The sequence below is a fragment of the Kogia breviceps genome, chromosome 2, assembly GCF_026419965.1.
Source record: "Kogia breviceps isolate mKogBre1 chromosome 2, mKogBre1 haplotype 1, whole genome shotgun sequence".
NCBI lineage: Eukaryota > Metazoa > Chordata > Mammalia > Artiodactyla > Physeteridae > Kogia > Kogia breviceps.
The window spans coordinates 74,807,545-74,830,174 of NC_081311.1; the positions used below are offsets into that span (position 1 = coordinate 74,807,545).

General features: G+C 39.0%; 1 protein-coding gene across 4 annotated transcripts in view; it reads right to left on the reverse strand.

The window, feature by feature from the left end:
- BICC1 (BicC family RNA binding protein 1) overlaps positions 1–22,630 on the reverse strand; it is a 310,208-nt gene that overhangs the window by 108,343 nt on the left and 179,235 nt on the right. For all 4 annotated transcript variants that reach the window (XM_059055026.2, XM_067025611.1, XM_067025610.1 and 1 more), the window contains exon 3: positions 15,965–16,034. In XM_059055026.2, coding sequence (XP_058911009.1) covers positions 15,965–16,034 — 70 coding nt within the window. The remainder of the gene's footprint in view (positions 1–15,964; positions 16,035–22,630) is intronic.

A 22,630-nucleotide genomic window follows, 5' to 3' on the forward strand; every position in this document is an offset into this window, starting at 1 on the left:
AAGGCTGTCCCTGGGAGAGTTCACTTCCAGCATCACTGCCAGCACTTCTAAGCTGCTCTACACCAGAGGAGGAAGTTCCCACAGGGCTGACCCCGGGGCGGGGGGGTGGGAGGGGGAGAAGGGCAGCAACCCAGCACTTGAGATGGGAAGCTGTCAGCATGCATGGGAGATGCCCACCACAGGTAAACTCAGAGGGAGGCCGAGAGCCAAAGAACACCTTTTGCTATAGCAGCCCCAGTTCCTTGCTTTTATCAAGCCACCATGTTCTGCTGCTTCACCTTTCAAGAAGTCTCCTTGATCCCATTTATCAAATATGATCCACTACACTCGTCTCCCAGTCTTTAACCCCTTCCTACCACATGTATCAATTATCTCCTGTGACCATCACCTACTCCAAGCTTTCCACTGACTACAAGGTTCACATGAGGTCATGGCCCTCACTGATCTGCCCTATCTGTCCAGCCTTATTGGCCACCCTTTCACCTTCTCTTCCTCTAACAAACAATGATCCTTTGCAGCTTTGAGCCTTTCCCACACAGAATGCCTCAACCCTACCTGCCCTTTGGAAATCCACACTAGGAAGCACCGACTCCTAAGGAATATTTTCCCTGGCTGTGGCTTGCACTCTTCTCCTCCTCCTCTCAACTATTCTAGTCTTGACAGCAAACAATGCCATTTTAAAAAATGTGTTTAAAGTGAGAGGGCAGGAAACTCTGGCCAAACTCTAAGGTTCCAGGGGGCAGAGACTGAGATCAATGCTCCTTTAAATTCTTCCAGCACTCACTATAGGGCCCACTAGCTAAAGACCACCAGGAACACAACTGTAGTCAATAAATCGAGCTTTCTTTAGCTTGCTACAGCAAGAGAGAGAGAGTGCACCAAAGGGACTGGGGCATCCTAAAAGGAAACTGAAGGAAGCTTATTATAGAACCTGGGTTTGTTCTGGGTGATTCCTTGGAAAGTGGTGGCCAGATTTGGGCTGGAAGCTGTCAGGAAGTGGGGGAAATTTACTGAATAAGTATCTTGGCAAATTTAACACAGAAGGGAGAGGATGAAAGCAGAACTGGAGTCATCGTTGGTAAAGCAGCAGCAATTACTCAGGTCAGTCAAAAGAGAGGGATGTTTAATTACTTTTGTGGCTGCAGAGTGTCCTTGTCTCAGTCTTGCTTCAGACATACTGAGGGAGTAGCCTTGTCTGATTATTTATACTCTGCAAGAGGTATTTATGCTCAACTGGGAACACTTCAGCTGAGCTGCCAGGGACATTTTTCTCTTTCTCCAAAGTGACTCAAAAGATACCAGAATGACTTAAATCACTGTTGAATTAATTTCAAATTTGTTCTAAACCGAAATGATAATGTAAACTTTAACTCCTAAGTTATCACTCTACTCCTGGCAGGCACTGTGCACACGGAAGGGAGTAAGACATGCTGGCCTTTGACACAGGTCCATGAGCTCGCAGCCCAGGAGGAAAGGCAAAAGTCTAGGCTGATACAACACAAGCCTGGAAAGTGCCAAAATGTAAAAATGCATAAGGTACTGACAGCGTAGGGAACTGAGTATAAACCACATCTACAGTGTAGGTGAAGCTTTCCAGGAAGACATGTCATCTGAGATGGATGTGGAAGGATGACTAGGAGTTGACAGGTTGGAAAACGGAGGGTGGAGACACAGCAGACACAGCAGATGCAAAGGTGTGAAATGGCTTAATGGGTTGGGGAACAGAACATAAGTCAATGTGGCTGAAAAAAACTTTACTGAAAACTAAAATTTTGCAATGAACTCGAATGAATTTCCAAACCTAGACTATACAGATACTACATTTTGCAGGTGTGGAAAGACAGAGTGTTACATAACTTGCCTATGATGTAAAAATCGATTCGGCATTGACCTAGGGAGAAAACCCGAGAGGATTAGATTAAAATATACCCACTTGATGGTGAAAGCAAAGGAAATAGGGGCATATAGTTTGATCTCAAACATGTATATCCTCAGTGGCTGAAAGTCTATTTTCCTTTCTTCAGTCTCACTTTGCTGAGTTCATATATATCTCCCAGCTAAGTGAAATAAATCTGGGCTCCTTGGTGCTGTATCAGATTTGAGAAAGAGTGAGGTCCACCCAAAGAAAGCAAAGGGGCACTTCTGAACAGTGCAATGCATAAGGAAACTTTAGTTCTCTTAAGTCAACTGAAGGTTGAAGAGGAAGTAAATTTTACCAAAAACTAAATACTCTTATTTATGGATCCCACTCTAAAAGTGGAAACAGTGTAGAAACAGAATACAAGTCAATCCAAAATAACATATTTAGGTGTCCTTCCCTTGAATATAAGGGGGAATGGAAAAATTTTCAAAAACTTTTCCCACTAAACTACAAAACTAAAGCTCAATTCATGCAAATACAGGCAAATGACTTACTGGGTCTTATTTCTGTTACACCAAGAAAACTCAGGAGTTCAATGATTTCTTGAATAATAGTATAATTATTTCTCATGCCTTGCCAAATAACACACACACACCCATATACATACATAAATATATATCTATATGTATTTGTGTCTATATAGGTGAGTATATCTATATATTTATATAATTTCCACTCTCTTAATATTGACAATCCAATCTTTAAATAGTTTACTTTGGAAATCCAATGTCTTAAAAGTTCATGCATACTTTTGTACAGTCCTTCAAAAATTAATACATTATTACTACTTAAGGTCAATTCATTTCTTTCTAGTTTCGAATAGAAATGATCCATGAATTACTGTAAATAAATATTAATAGTGAGAAATGAGCCATTTGGACACTACAGTTAGAGAGAAGCATAAGTAATCTTAAATTTCCAAGTAGAAAAAACAATTTAAAAGTCTTTATTTCATTAGAAGGAAAAGATGAACTACTCACTAGAATAGGTAGATGATATGAATCAACCAACAAAAGGTAAAAGGACGAGCAATTCACAGAATAATACAAACAAGTGTTACATGAACAGATGAGACATGCTTACCTTTTCTGTTAATTAAGGAAGTGTATGAGACAATGTATTTTTCACTATTTAGGCTGCCTGAAGATGGAAAAGCACAATGTTGGCAAAGATGGGAGGGAAGAGTTGTTTCCTTTCCAGAAGCCAGTCCCTTCTGGTAGGAGTTCAACAGTCATTGGGAGGACAAGATGGCAATCCTAAAAATTATCAAAGTTGCTCATTGCCTGTGGCCTAGGAACTCTGCTTATAAGAATTTATGCAACAAAAAAGCCTGTACAAATGGACAAATAAATCTGACATTCATTACAGGAAAAAAAAAGAACACAGGCCAAAGTCTATTAAAACAGATGTGTCAAAACACATTATGGTATATCCATACCCCACATATACACAATGGCATTTCATACTGCTACAAAAAAAGAATATTACCATTTATGTGCTTACACAGAAGACATCCTCTTATGTTTTAAGAGGAAAAGTCCAATTGCAAAAATGCTTGTGTGTATAGAATGAGTCCATTTTCATAAAGTGATAATATGTAATTCTGCAGAGACCAAATAGCCAAAAACATACGTACGCTGTGTTCTCATTTTATTTTTATTTCACGCAAGACTTATTTGCTTTAAGAGTAATTTCTGGCAACAAGATATAAAGAGAATGTAACTCCTCATTCCTGAAATCTCTCTAATATCTTTTGCTAAAAACATCTGTTAGTACCAAGGTTTGTATGAAAATGTTATAATAAGCCACAAACCATGTTTTAGTGCCACAGAAAGACCATTTGAAGAAGTGAGGCTGCCACTATGATGTTGTTTTCCTTAGCTTATGAGAAATGCACATGGTACTTCGGTCATGTTTGCAACTGCAAAAGTCTTCTTAAAAATAATCTAATTGCTACCGACAGGCCTGACAGACATCACCGAGTTCTGTCCAGCAGTGCCGTGACTGACAGAGGAAAGCCAGGGAGATGCCACACATGGCTTGGGAAACCATCAAAATCTGGTGCCCACCTCCAGGCCAAGTTAGGAGCATATGGCACCATCGTGGTGTTCAAATATGGTCATAAAACCTTAGCAACTGTCACAGTTATCACAACCACGCTTTCCAGAAAGGAGGAATGGAAGACACAGACAGCAGGAACTGGGAGGGCGGCTGGTCATCCCCCAGCACCGGAGCTACAGGCACAACTTGAAACTTGGGCTGAAACACTCATGGAGAGTAAACAAACAGTGCAAGTTGCACAAACTATGTAATTCAAACTTGACTGCAAACTAGCTTTTAAAATGGCCCTCTCACCATGTTTTATCTCTCTTACTGAAATTCCGTCGCTTCACCTACGTTGTTACGTATGTACGCCCTTTCTTCAGGAGTCACTAATATAGATCAACTATCCCGTTTCCAATGCTGCAAAAGGAAACCAGTTACACAGGGCAAAGGGCTGCATGAAATGGTCTAGTAAGAATCCGGTGCATGGATGGACCTAGAGATTGTCATATTGAGTGAAGGAAGTTAGACAGAGCAAGACAAATATCATATGATACCGCTTATATGTGGAATCTAAAAAAAAATGGTACAAATGAACCTATTTACAAAACAGAAATCGAGTCACAGATGTAGAGAAGAAACTTATGGTTCCCAAGGCGGAAAGGAGAGGGCAGATAAATTGGGAGAATGGCAATGACATAGACACACTATTATATATAAAACAGATACTAATAAGAACCTGCTGTATAGCACAGGGAACTCTACTCAATACTCTGTAACGACGTTTATGGGAACAGAATCTAAAAAAGAGTGGATATATGTACATGTATAACTGATTCCCTCTTTTGTACAGCAGACACTAACACAACATTGTAAATCAACTATACTCCAGTAAAAATTTTAAAAATAAAAATAAATTACAAAAATAAAAATAAAAAAGAATCCAGGGCTGTGCAGAGGGCTGTCTCCCAATTCCACGCCTGCTCCTCTAAGCTCAGCGTTGCTCAGCCTTGCACTGCTGACATGCGGCATCAAATAATTCTTGTTGTAGGTGGCTGTCCTGTGTGCTGCAGCATCATCCCTGGCCTCTACCCACCAGAGGCCAGTAGCACCACCTCTCAGATGTGATAACCAAAACTATCTCGGCAGTTCCACACTGTCACCTGGGGCATAAAGCCATCCCACCTTGAGAACCACTACTCCAGATAATTATTTTATGCAAATCCTAGTAAAACCATTAATGGGTTTTAAAAGAGGAGAAAAGGAAGGAAAAATACTGCAAAAAGTACAAAGAAATAAAAAATCTAGGTTGAAAAAAATTTTAAAGATGGACATCCAGCAAGCTTCTAAAATGTGGGTATAAGGAGTTAGGATTGCATTTCTTCCTAAAGAGATCGTTAAGAAACATATTCTCAACCTGGGTTTCCCTAAATGAATGTGCTGGTGAATCTTTGGTGGCCAAACTCATCATGAGCACCTATGCTCATGCTTAGGGAGTGGAGGGAATTACCTTGAACTGTGAAATCAAGGTTTATGGCCTAACTCCATCATTTCAAATTCTATGTATGACACTGAACAAGTTATACCACCTCTCCATCAGTTACTCACGTGTATCACAGGGATAAAAAGGTCATTCATATAAGGTTATAGTGAGGATTATGAGAGATAACACACCTAGAACAAGGCCTATTACAAGTTAGACAAATAAATATTTTTGTTCTTCCTCCTCATAGGGTTTAACAAGGAAAAAAGAACTGTAATTAGAAGGGATCCTGGGATAGCAATTTCTTCACTAAAGGCAATGGACTTAAAATAAAACATCTGCACCCCAATGTTCATTGCAGCACTATTTACAATAGCCAGGACATGGAAGCAACCTAAATGTCCATCGAAGAAAGAATGGATAAAGAAGATGTGGTACATATATACAGTGGAATATTAGCCATTAAAAAGGATGAAATAATGCTATTTGCAGCGACATGGGTGGACCTAGAGATTATCACAGAGTGAAGTCAGTCAGACACAGGAAGACAAATATCATATGACAACACTTACATGTGGAATCAAAAACAAAGGGTGCAAATGAACCTATTTACAAAACAGAAATAGAGTCACAGATGTAGAAAACAAACTTTAATTAGGAGATTGGGACTGACATATACACACTACTATATATAAAATAGATAACTAATAAGAACCTACTGTATAGCACAGGGAACTCTACTCAATACTCTGTAATGACCTATATGGGAATAGAATCTAAAAAAGAGTGGATATATGTACATGTATAACTAATTCACTTTGCTGTACAGCAGAAACTAACACAACATTGTAAATCAACTCTACTCCAATAAAAATTAATTTTAAAATAATAATTAAAATAAAACATCTGTTCAGGAAAAGAAGACAACTGAGGGAAAAGGAGCACTCCCCAGGAGACAGAGGTCACAAAGAAAGACCATGACTTGGCTCCAGTCACCTTCTGGGGAATAAAAAGGTGTGATTTACCATTTAATCATCCTTCTCACTTTCTTTTTTTTATTTTACAAAACTTTTCACTGGTTCTTAAGAGATTTCATGGTTCTTTTAAACTTATACATTAAGGAGTTATTGCTCATATAACTTTATCTTTGCATATAATACACTTTAAAATGCTGATTATAAAGTGTTGTGCCCAATATCTAGGACTATTTTTTTAATAAAGACTTTATTTTCTAGAACAGTCTCAGGTTCACAGCAAAACTGATGGAAAGCACAGAGTTCCTATATGCCCCTTGCCACACGCAGGCACTGCTTCCCCGAACATCAACATCACATCAACAGCAAAACGCATTTTGTGTGTTTTGATGAATGTATAATGTTTTGATGAATGTATAATGACATGTATTTACCATTTTAGATCATACAGTTTAGCTGCCCTAAAAATCCTCTGTGTTCTGCTTATTCATCCTTCCCTCCTCACAAGCCCCCCTAGCAAATACTAACCACTAATCTCTTTACTGTCTCCACAATTGTGCCTTTTCTAAAATGTCACATAGTTGGAATCATACAGTATGTCTTATTGGCTTCTTTCAGTTAGTAATACTCATTTTAATACTCATTTAAAACTCATTTTAAAATTCCTCAAAGTCTTTTCAAGGCTTGAGAGCTCATCTCTTTTTAGTACTGAATAATATTCCATTGTCTGGCAGTATCCATTCACCTATGGAAGGACATCTTGGTTGCTTCCAAGTTTGATTATCAATAAAGCTGCTATAAATATCTGTGTGTAGGTTTTTGCATGGATATAAGTTTTCAACTCATTTGGGGAAATACCAGGGAGTACAACTGCTGTACTGTATAGTACGATTATGTTTAGTTTTATAAAAAACTGCCAGACCATCTTCCAAAGTGGCTGTACCATTTTGCATTTCTACCAGCACTATGAGAGTTCCTGTTGCTCCACATCCTCACCAGCATTTGGTGTTGTCAGTGTTTTGGACTGCAGCCATCCTAACAGATGTGTAGTGGTTTAATTTGCAATTCCCTAATGACATATAATATTGAGCATCTTTTTTTTGATATTGAGCATCTTTTCATGTGCTTATTTGCTATCTGTATATCTTCTTTGGTGAGGTGTATGTTCTGGTCTTTTGCCCGATTTTTTAATTGGGTTGTTCATTTCCTAATTTGAGTTCTTTGTACATTTTGGGTAATAGCTGATATATCTTGTGCAAATATTTTCTCCCAGTCTCTGGTTTGTCTTATTGTTTAAATGCTTTCACTTTTCCACTTACTTTCTAACCTCTCCATTCTACTCCAAATTTGTTTCCTTACTAAGTTAATGAAAAATATCTTTCTAAAAAACCATCAGGGGCTTCCCTGGTGGCATAGCGGTTGAGAGTCTGCCTGCAGATGCAGGGGACACGGGTTCGTGCCGCAGTCCGGGAAGATCCCACATGCCGCAGAGTGGCTGGGCCCAGGAGCCATGGCCGCTGAGCCTGTGTGTCCGGAGCCTGTGCTCTGCAACGGGAGAGGCCACAACAGTGAGAGGCCTGTGTACCACCAAAAAAACAAACAAACAAACCATCAGGTATATTTGCTTATTTCAGGTTTGAGAGGACAGCTGAAAAGCTAAAACCATCTTCCTCTCTGGCCCTGGTACAGGAAAGAGAGAAAAGACTGGAAAGAGCAGCTAGCCTGTGGCAGTTATAAGATGAGCAAGTATGCTAATCCTTGGGGCCTTCAGAGGGAAGATAAAGGGAACCAGCTAGAGAACAAAAAAAGAATCCAAGGGACTTCCCTGCTGGCACAGTGGTTAAAAATCCGCCTGCCAATGCAGGGGACATGGGTTCAGGCCCTGGTCCAGGAAGATCCCAAATGCCGCGGAGCAACTAAGCCCATGCGCCACAACTAATGAGCCTGCGTTCTACAGCCCACGAGCCACAACTCCTGAGCCCGCGCGTCACAACTACTAAAGCCTGTGTGCCTAGAGCCCGTGCTCTGCAACAAGAGAAGCCGCCGCAATGAGAAGCCCGTGCACCACAACAAAGAGTAGCCCCCGCTCGCCGCAACTAGAGAAAGCCCATGCAACAAAGACCCAATGCAGCCCAAAATAAAATTAATTAATTAATTAAAAAGAAAGAAAGAAATGAACCCAAGCTCAGGTCCTGAGTCCTGATAATATGTCACAGAGCATGAATCATCTCACCTGTGAAATGATGTGTGTGTAGGTTGTATGTCAAGAGCACACGTAATCAGAAAGGATCTCATATTTGGATGTTTGGTACTATCTACAAATGAGGTGATTCATATAGAAAGAGATATACTGACAAATTGTATATTTAAAATACATATTAATTTTTATAAGCCTTTTATTGTTTAAGTATACTGGAAGCTTCAAGAACTAGAAATACCCCAGGGCTCTGTCCTCCTCTGAGAGGTCCTAGTTAGATCATGCTCTCTCTAACCAGGGAGACTATTAGTACACTGCATACAACGTTTTCAGCTCTTTGGCTGAATTCCTACTCATGGCCCCTAATTAGCATTCACCGATTGATGGTGAGTCACATCAATAATATGCAAAAATGTTAAGTACAAAATCTTTCTACCCAGCAGAAATACAAAGGTTCCTGGACAGATGGTAGAAATTACTATCAAAGATGGAAGGCAGAAAGGCAAGCAAAAACCCCCCAAGCAATTTATAACATGTTCTGAGCTTATTTTCCTTTCAAATTCATCTTCGAAGTTGTTTAGCTTAATGACAAATCAGCAAGTCTCTTCCTAAGGAAATAGCCCATGAAGGCATGAAATATCAAGTTAAAATTCAGAAGCAGGCATTTTTCTACATGCACACAGCTAGGAGCGGTTTCACGGTGTGTGTGTGTGGGGGGGTGTTGTTGTTTTTGCCTGCATCACGTGGCTTTTGGGATCTTAGTTCCCCAACCAGGGACTGAACCCAGGCCCCAGCAGTGGAAGCACTGAGTCTTAACCACTGGACCACCAGGGAATTCGCCTCATATTTTTTTTAACTGCCAGATCTAACTGACCTGAAAACTGAAATATCATCTATACGAGTAAAGACATGCTAAACTTAGCCCAACTTCAAGCCTCTGGAATTCCCAAGGACTGAGGCATTATGAAACTGAGCGTTATTACTTGACTATAATCAGTTATTCTTGGAAACGGTTGACAAAGGGATGCTACATGAGAGAACACCCTCGAATTTAAAAAAGGCATCAAGAAAGGTATTTTCTCCCCCAGGTTGTGGCTGAGAAAAGGCATTAGAGTACAGTAATTTGGATGCGGGGTTCTGACAACAGATATGAGTTCAAGTCTGTAGTCTGCTATTTACTAACTGTAAAACCCTGAGCAAGTTATTTGAACTTCATATGCCTTAGTTTTTTCACCTGTAAAATGAGACTATCACCACCTAACTCACGGGTTGCTCCGATCAGTAAATAAGATTATATATGTAAAACATTTAGCAGAGGGCTTGGCCCCAGCAGGTCTCAACAAATGGTAGTAGTCAATACTACTATGGATGTATCAATTACATAACCAAATCCTAATTAAAATAACCACAATCAAAACAGTTCCGGTCTGGAAGGCAATCAGGAGGCTGAGTCTTAAGTCTCATTTACACACCCACTAAGAATAATACCAGAGTTTTACTCATTCAAGGGTCCCATGAGTGACAACCATCAGATCATTTTCCTTAAGTTTCTTTCCAAAATTATTAGTCAATAATTTTCTCAATCATGAATGCCACTCCTCTGTGAAGGCTGTGATTCTAAATCTTTTCCCTACACAATACACCTTCTTAGTGATATACATTCCCATCTCTACTCAGAGTTCCACTATACCCACGACTGAGTTGCGTTGAGGGACCAATCGCCAACTACATACCGGTTACGGTGCTAGAAACACAGTGATGAACAAAATGCATGTACTCTTTACCCTTTGAGGAACTAACTGCCTAGAAATGTGTTCTCTGACCTTTCTTTATCACCCATTTTACATCATGACCTAGTAATATATGTGTGTATTTGTTTGTAAATATAAACAGTGGCATATAGGACTAAAGGTCTCATGAAACAATACTCTTACACTCTGATGTTTTCTAATCTAGAAGTAGTTTTTTTACATGCTGGTTGTGACCCCTAAATTAATTTTTTTTTTTTTGCGGTACGCGGGCCTCTCACTGTTGTGGCCTCTCCCGTTGCAGAGCACAGGCTCCGGACGCGCAGGCTCAGCGGCCATGGCTCACGGGCCCAGCCGCCCCGCGGCATGTGGGATCTTCCTGGACCGGGGCACGAACCCGCGTCCCCTGCATCGGCAGGCGGACTCTCAACCACTGCACCACCAGGGAAGCCCCTAAATTAATTTTCAATACACTAATAGGTCACAACCCACCACTGGAAATACCGTGGTCCATATGCTATGCCAGGCCTCCTTTCTGCCCTCTGCCCTTTGAGCAATAAATATCACGTTAAAATCCTTATCTAGTCCGATGCGAACACACAACTAAAGGTTAAGTACACTCAGCAAAACATTTTCCTCTGGAAAAAAGTCAAGTGAAAAGTCTACAATTTTTCTCATGCTAAGATTTTGTATTAGATATTGCTTGTTCTGATGGAAGATAACCAAAAATAATAAAACTTCATGGAATTTTGATGATCCTCTTGTTTATTCTAGGAGGAAGAGAATGGCCAAACTTGGTGCCAAATGGCCTCCAAAACAGGATACATCAAGCAACCCAGTCAACATCTTTCATTCCCTCTGTCTTGGGGCATCGAAAGTGTCATAAGAGAAACACTTGCAGACAACAGTTTCTATCACTAAACTCTGCAGGACAACTCTTCCCAGAACAAAAGACAAAAAAGCTTCATTAACGCTGACCTTAGTTATTTGGAATTTGGCATAAAACTTTAAACAATTTTTAGCCACATTTACCTTTGCCAGTCTAAGAAGAAAGAGACTGCTGAGCAAATTAAGAGCAAGAAGAAGAAGACTGTAAGAAAAATGTTTACCTTATTTGAGAGAATAAACTCCATCTAACATCATGGAGCATCAGCACAATAATACCAGTGCGATAAATTCTCATTACCAATCACTTTTATCTACTTAAGGCAGCTTTGGCAGGACGTGTATTTGGTGAAACAGTCAAACTTGTTCAAAATATTATTTGTACTTCAGTAAAGCTACATTTATTTTAAAATAGGCTGTGATTCAGAAAAACATTCAAAATTTTAATGAGTGCCTGAAGTTATCCTGTTAGTAAGCTCTTACAGTATTATACACCTTAATTAATTAATTTATTTATTTTGGCCACACCATGCGCTTGTTGATCTCAGTTCCCCAACCAGGGACTGAACCTGGGCTGCAGCAGTGAAAGCCTGGAATCCTAACCACTAGACCACCAGGGAACTCCCATCACGTTCTTTTTTTTTTTTTTAAGTATTTACTTATTTATTTAGCTGTGACGGGTCTCAGTTGCAGCATGAGGGACCTAGTTCCCTGATCAGGGATTGAACCCAGGCCCCCTGCATTGGAAGCAGAGAGTTTTAACCACTGGACCACCAGGGAAGTCCCCACCTTAATTCTTAAATACTGCTCTCACAGGCACAAACCTCAAGTCTTTCTATGGAAAGCAGAATGTTCTAGTATTCTGACTCCAACAGTTGGAAAGTTTTATTTTCTTCCACTCAAAGTAAATTTATGTTATACAGAAGAAATACTAAGTATTGCTTTATTTTTCTTCATCATGACCCCCATTAAGACAATCCTAGACTTCCCTATTTAAATGCCATTATACTGAATCTTCAATTCTTAGTTCTTTTTGACTCTAATAAAGATTCGACCTCCCAATAATTTCAAATACTTTATACCATAAAATGTGCACTTCCCCAAAATGCCCTGCTTACTAAATGACAATGTTCCTAGTACATTTTTTCCAGTGTATTCTCTATGGTTAAATGGGAATGGAAGAAAGGGAAAGGGAAGGAGAGGGGGGAGAAGGAAGGGGGAGAAGGGTGGCGTGGGAGGAAGAGGGGTAGAGAGGGACAGGACAAACACCAGACGGCCTTTTACCCCAAATTACATTGCACACAGGCGCTGAACAGTGAGGTTTTCATCGTTCTAAACTCATTCACGTTAACTGATGCAAAGATGACAGAAGCTTAAGACTAATGAATCCATACAGGTGCAGTTCTTTAGAAACCAAGATAGACATTATCCAAGAGAAGTGACCACTGAAGGATTCTGCCTGTTTCCCCGCCCCACCCCAAAGATGAAACGTTTATTTTAACCAGGCACCAGAATATAACCTGATCGCAGGGGCAGATAGGGGAAGAGAGCAGAGGAAGACTCCAGGAGTAGTTCACCTTCAAACAGTTCTGCCTCTTTTTCAATCGCAGTCATTATCCATACATTGCTTTCTGAACGCATGGTCTCCTTAGTGACTAAATCATGATATTTCCATGTCAGATGGTGAGATTTTTGTTTCCCAAACTCAACCTTAACAACCACCAGGGGAACTTGTTAAATATATGGATTCCCAGTCCCACCCCAGACTTACTGAGCCAGAATCTCTAGAGAAGAATCTTAAGTTTCTAAATGATGTCAAATTCAGGCTGTTGGCTTTTTGCCTTTCTGCTGGGCAGGATCCTACTGGCACATCAACCAAAGGAGCCATACAGCTGCTCTGATAAAGGATTGATGACTTAAAAATTACAGTTTGGACAGGACTACTAAAAGTTTATTTGAAAAACACAGGACTAATTCCAGTAAGGTAAAGAAGGGGACAGACTATGGTAACAGTAGCCATGAAAAATGTTTGTCTAGGCTCAAATATTCAGCCAATAAGCATCATAAATCTAGAAGGTGAAATACAACACAAACAGATGGCCGCATTGCCTCTCTGGCACACTAGGGATCATCTGTATATTCTAAACCTTCACATCACCATGGGATTTAGAATTGAATAATCATCCCAAACATGGCATGAGTCCCTAGATATTTTTATATTCTTTGGTCTCTTGAATAATAATAGTTTGGAATGAAGAAGGCTTAAAATAAAGACCACTAACTCCTTCCTCTACAACATTCAGAGATAAGAAAGGATCAGATGAAAGAGCAAATACTTACCTTCTAAAATTCCCCCTGCCGTTTTCATTTTACTTTTACTAAATACGAATTGTAGTCAAACAAATTTCATCTCTGAATTAGATCATTTAGAAAATAATATAGGAATACACATATCAGGGATGTTAGTCAAGATCTGATTCAGCAGCTGTGTCTTCAAGTAATAAGGGCAACTCAAGTCAATTCTCAACAGTAATTTCCTCTGAGGAAACCTTTTCATTTTTTTCTTTATTCCTTGAGCTCCACCCCTCTCTTCTGGCACATTCTGCTCATCATACAGTACTGTGTACATTTATAGCACTTCATAAATAATAAAAAATAAAATGATGTCTGTAGACCTAGGCCTGGAGGGATCAATTCTTAGGCACAATTCCAAAGGTAACTTTCAACCATGTGGAAATTATGCTAAATGCCCTCAAATGTAGTGCTGAGATATTCTTATTTTCAAAGCAAAGTATATAATCATAATGTGGAATATAGTTGGCCATCCTGAATACGTTTAATGTGTCAATGACTGGAAACTAAAACATTATCTTAATCTATCCATCTCTGTATTACCTAACATCTCTAAAGTTGTAACCACATTTTAAACTAAAAAAATGAATCGATTCTCAGTTTCTCCTGATAGTGGGGGGAAAACCATAGCATGGATAATGTAAGAGAATAAGCCATCCAAAATTATCTGGGATTGTTTTAATATTCATGTTTCCTAGGGGGTTTTCTTTAGGGACCGATCAAACTACATTTTTATTAAGCTAGTAATGAAGCTCATGTCATTCTTTAAGTAAAAATACCTGACAACAGGGAAAGGCTCCAGTTCATGTTCAAGTTCCAATTTACTCAAGTGGCCAGCCAGGGATTTTTGTATGGCAGCAAACAACCAAATAGGTAGACAGCCCACTAACAGCAGTTTCTCCTTCTGCATAATGAGTATAAAACATCTCAACACACTGAAGATTAATTGAGAATATATCCTATAGCACTTAGCAAATGCAAGGTTTCTACAAAGTTGTGGAATTCCACTTGGAAATTCACCATTTAGCACATAAGCTTCCCTTTCCCTCGCCACTATGGTCACAAATAAGAAAGTAACACGATCAGAGTTTCAGTAGGAATTCCAGTCCACTGTCGTCCAGTTAACCAAACTCATAACAAGAACTGCAAAATAATTTACATTCCATGTGATGAGTAGCTCTAATAAAATGAGAGTAAAAGAAGACAATCTGGATGAAAAGAAACAAGAAAATTGACCAATCTTGTGGTGTGTAGTGTCATTTAGCAACAAAAGTCATAGGGAGAAGGGGCAGCAAACACAAAACTCAACAGCAACAACAAAAAAGCTAGACCACAAGAGATAATGCTCAGCTCTCACAATCATTGTTTGTTTAATTGCTTGGTGATAGTTTTCCATTATCTCCTAGTGACTACATGCATTTTTAATGAAGTATGCACAACAAAGTTTCTTGACACTGAGGTTATCCTTGAAAAAGAAAAGCTACCCATAAAAGTATATACTGGGGCTTCCCTGGTGGCGCAGTGGTTGAGAATCCGCCTGCCAATGCAGGAGACACGGGTTCGTGCCCTGGTCCGGGAAGATCCCACATGCCGCGGAGCAGCTAGGCCCGTGAGCCATGGCCGCCGAGCCTGCGCGTCCGGAGCCTGTGCTCCGCAACGGGAGAGGCCACAACAGTGAGAGGCCCGCATACCGCAAAAAAAAAAAAAAAAAAAAAAAAAAAAAAAAAAAGTATATACTGGCAGATCATTAGAAAATACTATGTAATTTTGGAAGAAATAAGGGTTCTATATTTCCCTTTCTGACCATCCACACATTAGTGAGTGTCCTCTAGGTTAAAGCAGAGGAAAGGCCAGACAAGGGAAATGCTCGGCCTACAAGAGTAATCAAGTGCAATCTTCACTGTGTAACAGATGAAGAGGAGAAGCAGCAGTCAAAAAAGGAAATGTAAGTTCCCAGCATATTGGAGGGGAAAATAATCAGCTGTTAAATCTGGTACATAAACAAGAAGCCTAAAGTGTACACAGTGGGAGTTTATGTTTTGAAAACACATTATTACATGTGGAGAGAGTGACCATGACTCACGGCCACCAAATGAATACTCATCCTTGACATTGTTAAGTTGCCACAATATCTTCTATAATAACATTTCCATTACAACAGAATACTTAAAAATATTATTCTGTTGTTGGATAAAAAGTTGTACATTATTTTTCATTATGATAATCCTCCCCAAATATTGCTATTTAAGAAATATTGGGGGACAAATATGATAAGGATAAAGGTTGATTTTTCTCCCCAGGAAACCTGCAGGAATTCCGCAGTCTCCGTTACCAAAAACTTCTTCATCTCTCAGGATTTACCTTTCTTGGATTTGGCGCCAATCTTCAGTTTTGATGGCCAAGCAATCTGCGTATTTGTTTCCTCCATGATCTGTAGCAAAAATTAAGAGAAAATTATTGATTCAATTAAGAACTTGTATTTACAGATTTTTTTCCCAGAAAAAAAAATTATTTTCAAGTCCTTAGCTTCATGTTGATGCAACAAAATGATCTCCTTTTAAAACAATGCAAAAAAACCAAACAAACCCAAAAACCTTGGGGGAAAGAGATGCATTTTTATAAACCTTTAATCTATTAGAAATATTCACATATATTTTGTTACTCCCAGCGTTCCTCTCTGTGATGCTCCAGAATTTTAACGTAAAGACAAGACCAAAAAGTACATGAACAAGTAATTAACCCAACTTGTTGCCAAACCATCCGAGATGCTTGTGCTGAATAAAGCAATCACCAACAGATTGCAGCACAGCAAACATGATCCTTGTAATACAAAACGATGTGGGTTAGGCCTTACTAAATGAAGCTTTTTTCTTTTTTTCTGGGGAAAAAAAATTAGCTTGCTTTGGACACATTTGTGTTTCATTAAAACTGATGAAAAGCCTCTAAACGGGACATCACATCATAAGGCTGCATTTCCCATCACCTTTCGCCTCTCTAAAATGGCATTTCTGCCACAGTTCTTTTGCAGTTACACGCACCTAACGCTGGCCAGAAGGACTTGAGACCCAAACGTGCTGAAGCCCTAGAACAAGTGATTCAGGTGTCTTCAGAGCAAAGGAAGTCGACAGTAAATGTGAGAAAAATGAGTAACCGAGAAAGGCTAACCCTTCATTCTTCTCCACTGTTATCACTTAAATTAGTCTAGTTTAATGTCTACTTTCATACCATGAATATAAAATCCACCCAACAAATGAATAAAAGCAAAGAACTGAACACATCAGTAGGCAAATGACAGCAACTACCACTTATGGATTTAGACGTAACTAAACAAGTTAATGGTGAAGGCAATGAAACTCATGAACAGCACAATTAATAAAAAGTACCTCCATATTGGTTACGTTCTGGGCACAAGGCTAAATGGTTAACATGTTAACATGCATCATACTTCGCTTAATCCCTTTTATCACAGCAGCAAAGGGCTTGCAGCAGATGTTTCAGACTGGCAGCCCACAGATGCATTCTTATGCAATCTGCCATAAGTTTTTTTTTTAATGTAAGCCAACATTTTTTTAAACGTCTTTATTGGAGTATAATTGCTTTACAATGATGTGTTAGTTTCTGCTTTATAACAAAGTGAATCAGCTATACATATACATATGTTCCCATATCTCTTCCCTCTTGCATCTCCCTCCCTCCCACTCTCCCTATCCCACCCCTCTAGGTGGTCACAAAGCACCGAGCTGATCTCCCTGTGCTATGCGGCTGCTTCCCACTAGCTATCTATTTTACGTTTCGTAGTGTATATATGTCCATGCCACTCTCTCACTTTGTCACAGCTTACCCTTCCCCCTCCCCATATCCTCAAGTCCATCCTCTAGTAGGTCTGTGTCTTTATTCCCATCTTACCCCTAGGTTCTTCATGACATTTTTTTTTCTTAGATTCCATATATATGTGTTAGCATACAGTATTTGTCTTTCTCTTTATGACTTACTTCACTCTGTATGACAGACTCTAAGTCCATCCACCTCACTACAAATAACTCAATTTCGTTTCTTTTTATGGCTGAGTAATATTCCATTGTATATATGTGCCACATCTTCTTTATCCATTCATCTGATGACGGACACTTAGGATGCTTCCATCTCCTGGCTATTGTATACAGAGCTTCAATGAACATTTTGGTACATGACTCTTTTTCAATTATGGTTTTCTCAGGGTATATGCCCAGTAGTGGGATTGCTGGGTCGTATGGTAGTTCTATTTTTAGTTTTTTAAGCAACCTCCATACTGTTCTCCATAGTGGCTGTATCAATTTACATTCCCACCAGTAGTACAAGAGTGCTCCCTTTTCTCCACACCCTCTCCAGCATTTATTGTTTCTAGATTTTTTGATGATGGCCATTCTGACTGGTGTGAGATGATATCTCATTGTAGTTTTGATTTAATGATTAATGATGTTGAGCATTCTTTCATGTGTTTGTTGGCAATCTGTATATCTTCTCTGGAGAAATGTCTATTTAGGTCTTCAGCCCATTTTTGGATTGGGTTGTTTGTTTTTTTGATATTGAGCTCTATGGGCTGCTTGTAAATTTTGGAGATTAATCCTTTATCAGCTGTTTCATTGGCAAATATTTTCTCCCATTCTGAGGGTTGTCTTTTCGTCTTGTTTATAGTTTCCTTTGCTGTGCAAAAGCTTTTAAGTTTCATTAGGTACCATTTGTCTATTTTTGTTTTTATTTACATTTCTCTAGGTGGTGGGTCAAAAAGGATCTTGCTGTGATTTATACCATAGAGTGTTCTGCCTGTTTTCCTCTAAGAGTTTTATAGTGTCTGGCCTTACATTTAGGTCTTTAACCCATTTTGAGTTTATTTTTGTGTATGGTGTTAGGGAGTGTTCTAATTTCATTCTTTTCATATAGCTGTTCAGTTTTCCCAGCACCAATTATTGAAGAGGCTGTCTTTTCTCCACTGTATATTCTTGCCTCCTTTATCAAAGATAAGGTGACCATATGTGTGTGGGTTTATCTCTGGGCTTTCTACCCTGTTCCATTGGTGTATATTTCTGTTTTTGTGTCAGTACCATACTGTCTTGATGACTGTAGCTTTGTAGTATAGTCTGAAGTCAGGGAGCCTGATTCCTCCAGCTCCGTTTTTCGTTCTCAAGATTGATTGGCTATTTGGGGTCTTTTGCGTTTCCATACAAATTGTGAAATTTTTGTTCTAGTTCTGTGAAAAATTCCAGTGGTAGTTTGATAGGGATTGCATTGAATCTGTAGATTGCTTTGGGCAGTAGAGTCATTTTCACAATGTTGATTCTTGCAATCCAAGAACATGGTATATCTCTCCATCTATTTGTATCATCTTTAATTTCTTTCATTAGTGTCTTATAATTTTCTGTATACAGGTCTTTTGACTCCTTAGGTAGGTTTATTTCTCGGTATTTTATTCTTTTTGTTGCAATGGTAAATGGGAGTGTTTTCTTAATTTCACTTTCAGGTTTTTCATCATTAGTGTATAGGAATGCAAGAGATTTCTGTGCATTAATTTTGTATCCTGCTACTTTACCAAATTCATTAAATAGCTCTAGTAGTTTTCTGGTAGCATCTTTAGGATTCTCTATGTATAGTCTCATGTCATCTGCAAAGAGTGACAGCTTTACTTCTTCTTTTCTGATTTGGAATCCTTTAATTTCCTTTTCTTCTCTGATTGCTGTGGCTAAAACTTCCAAAACTATGTTGAATAACAGTGGTGAGAGTGGGCAACCTTGTCTTGTTCCTGATCTTAGTGGAAATGGTTTCAGTCTTTCACCATTGAGAACAATGCTGGCTATAGGTTTGTCATATATGGCCTTTTTTATGTTGAGGTAAGTTCCCTCTATGCCTACTTTCTGCAGGGTTTTTATCATAAGTGGGTTTTGAATTTTGTTGAGTGCTTTCTCTGCATCTATTGAGATGATCATATGGTTTTTCTCCTTCAATTTGTTAATATGGTGTATCACGTTGATTGATTTGTGTATACTGAAGAATCCTTGCATTCCTGGAATAAACCCCACTTGATCATGGTGTATGATCCTTTTAATGTGCTGTTGGATTCCATTTGCTAGTATTTTGTTGAGGACTTTTGCATCTATGTTCATCAGTAATATTGGCCTGTAGTTTTCTTTCTTTGTGACATCTTTGTCTGGTTTTGGTATCAGGGTGACAGGTGGCCTGGTAGAATGAGGTTGGGAGTGTTCCTCACTCTGCTACCTTTTGGAAGAGTTTGAGAAGGATAGGTGTTAGCTCTTCTCTAAATGTTTCACAGAATTCGCCTGTGAAGCCATCTGGTCCTGGGCTTTTGTTTGTTGGAAGATTTTGAATCACAGTTTCAATTTCAGTGCTTGTGATTGGTCTGTTCATATTTTCTATTTCTTCCTGATTCAGTCTTGGCAGGTTACGCATTTCTAAGAATTTGTCCATTTCTTCCAGGTGGTAAATTTTATTGGTATAGAGTTGCCTGTAGTAATCTCTCATGATCTTTTGTATTTCTACAGTGTAAGTTGTTACTTCTCCTTTTTCATTTCTAATTCTATTGATTTGAGTCTTCTCCCTTTTTTTCTTGATGAGTCTGGCTAATGGTTTATCAATTTTGTTTATCTTCTCAAAGAACCAGCTTGCAGTTTTATTGATCTTTGTTATCATTTCCTTAATTTCTTTTTCATTTATTTCTGATCTGGTCTTTATGATTTCTTTCCTTCTGCTAACTTTGGGGTTTTTTTGTTCTTCTTTCTCTAATTGCTTTAGGTGCAAGGTTAGGTTGTTTATTCGAGATGTTTCCAGTTTCTTAAGGTAGGATTGTATTGCTATAAACTTCCCTCTTAGAACTGCTTTTGCTGTATCCCATAGGTTTTGGGTCGTCGTGTCTCCATTGTCATTTGTTTCTAGGTATTTTTTGATTTCCTCTTTCATTTCTTCAGTGATCACTTCGTTATTAAGCAGTGTATTGTTTAGCCTCCATGTGTTTGTATTTTTTACAGATCTCTTCCTGTCATTGATATCTAGTCTCATAGCATTGTGGTTGGAAAAGATACTTGATACAATTTCAATTTCCTTAAATTTACCAAGGCTTGATTTGTGATCCAAGATATGATCTATCCTGGAGAATGTTCCATGAGCACTTGAGAAAAATGTGCATTCTGTTGTTTTGGGATGGAATGTCCTATAAATATCAATTAAGTCCATGTTGTTTAATGTATCATTTAAAGCTTGTGTTTCCTTATTTATTTCCATTTTGGATGATCTGTCCATTGGTGAAGTGGGGTGTTAAAGTCCCCTACTATGAATGTGTTACTGTCAATTTCCCCTTTTATGGCTGTTAGCATTTGCCTTATGTATTGAGGTGCTCCTATGTTGGGTGCATAAATATTTACAATTGTTATATCTTCTTCTTGGATTGACTCCTTGATCATTATGTAGTGTCCTTCTTTGTCTCTTGTAATAGTCTTTATTTTAAAGTCTATTTTGTCTGGTATGAGAATTGCTACTCCAGCTTTCTTCTGATTTCCATTTGCAAGGAATATCTTTTTCCATCCCCTCACTTTCAGTCTGTATGTGTCCCTAGGTCTGAAGTGGTCTCTTGTAGACAGCATATATATATGGGTCTTGTTTTTTTATCCATTCAGCCTGTCTGTGTCTTTTGGTGGGAGCATTTAATCCATTTACATTTAAAGTAATTATATGTATGTTCCTATTCCCATTTTCTTAATTGTTTTGGGTTTGTTATTGTAGGTCTTTTCCTTATTTTCTGTTTCTTGCCTAGAGAAGTTCCTTTAGCATTTGTTATAAAGCTGGTTTGGTGGTATTGAACTCTCTTAGCTTTTGCTTGTCTGTAAAGGTTTTAGTTTCTCCATCATATCTGAATGAGATCCTTGCTGGGTAGAGTAATCTTGGATGAAGGTTCTTCTCCTTCATCACTTTAAATATGTCCTGCCACTCCCTTCTGGCTTGCAGAGTTTCTGCTGAAAGATCAGCTGCTAACCTTATGGGGATTCCCTTGTGTGTTATTTGTTTTTCCTTTGCTGCTTTTAGTATGTTTTCTTTGTATTTAATTTTTGATAGTTTGTTTAATATGTGTTTTGGCATGTTTCTCCTTGGATTTATCCTGTATGGGACTCTCTGTGCTTCCTGGACTTGATTAACTCTTTCCTTTCCCATATTAGGGAAGTTTTCAACTATAATCTCTTCAAATATTTTCTCAGTCCCTTTCTTTTTCTCTTCTTCTTCTGGGACCCCTATAATTCGAATGTTGGTGTATTTAATGTTCTCCCAGAGGTCTCTGAGGCTGTCCTCAGTTCTTTTCATTCTTTTTTCTTTATTCTCCTCTGCAGTAGTTATTTCCACTGTTTTATCTTCCAGGTCACTTATCCGTTCTTCTGCCTCAGTTACTCTGCTATTGATCCCATCTAGAGTATTTTTAATTTCATTTATTGTGTTTTTCATCGTTGCTTGTTTCCTCTTTAGTTCTTCTAGGTCCTTGTTAAACGTTTCTTGCATTTTCTCTATTCTATTTCCAAGATTTTGGATCACCTTTTTTTTTTTTTTTTTTTTGGCGGTATGCGGGCCTCTCACCGCTGTGGCCTCTCCCATTGCGGAGCACAGGCTCCAGACACGCAGGCCCAGCAGCCATGGCTCACAGGCCCAGCTGCTCCATGGCATGTGGGATCCTCCCGGACCGGGGTACGAACCCGTATCCCATGCAACGGCAGGCAGACTCCCAACCACTGCGCCACTAGGGAAGCCCTTTGGATATTCTTAACTATCATTATTCTGAATTCTTTTTCAGGTAGACTGCCTATTTCCTCTTCATTCGTTAGGTCTGATGGGTTTTTACCTTGCTCCTTCATCTGCTGTGTGTTTTTCTGTCTTCTCATTTTGCTTATCTTACTGTGTTTGGGGTCTCCTTTTTGCAGGTTGCAGGTTCATAGTTCCCATTGTTTTTGGTGTCTGTCCCCAGTGGCTAAGGTTGGTTCAGTGGGTTGTGTAGGCTTC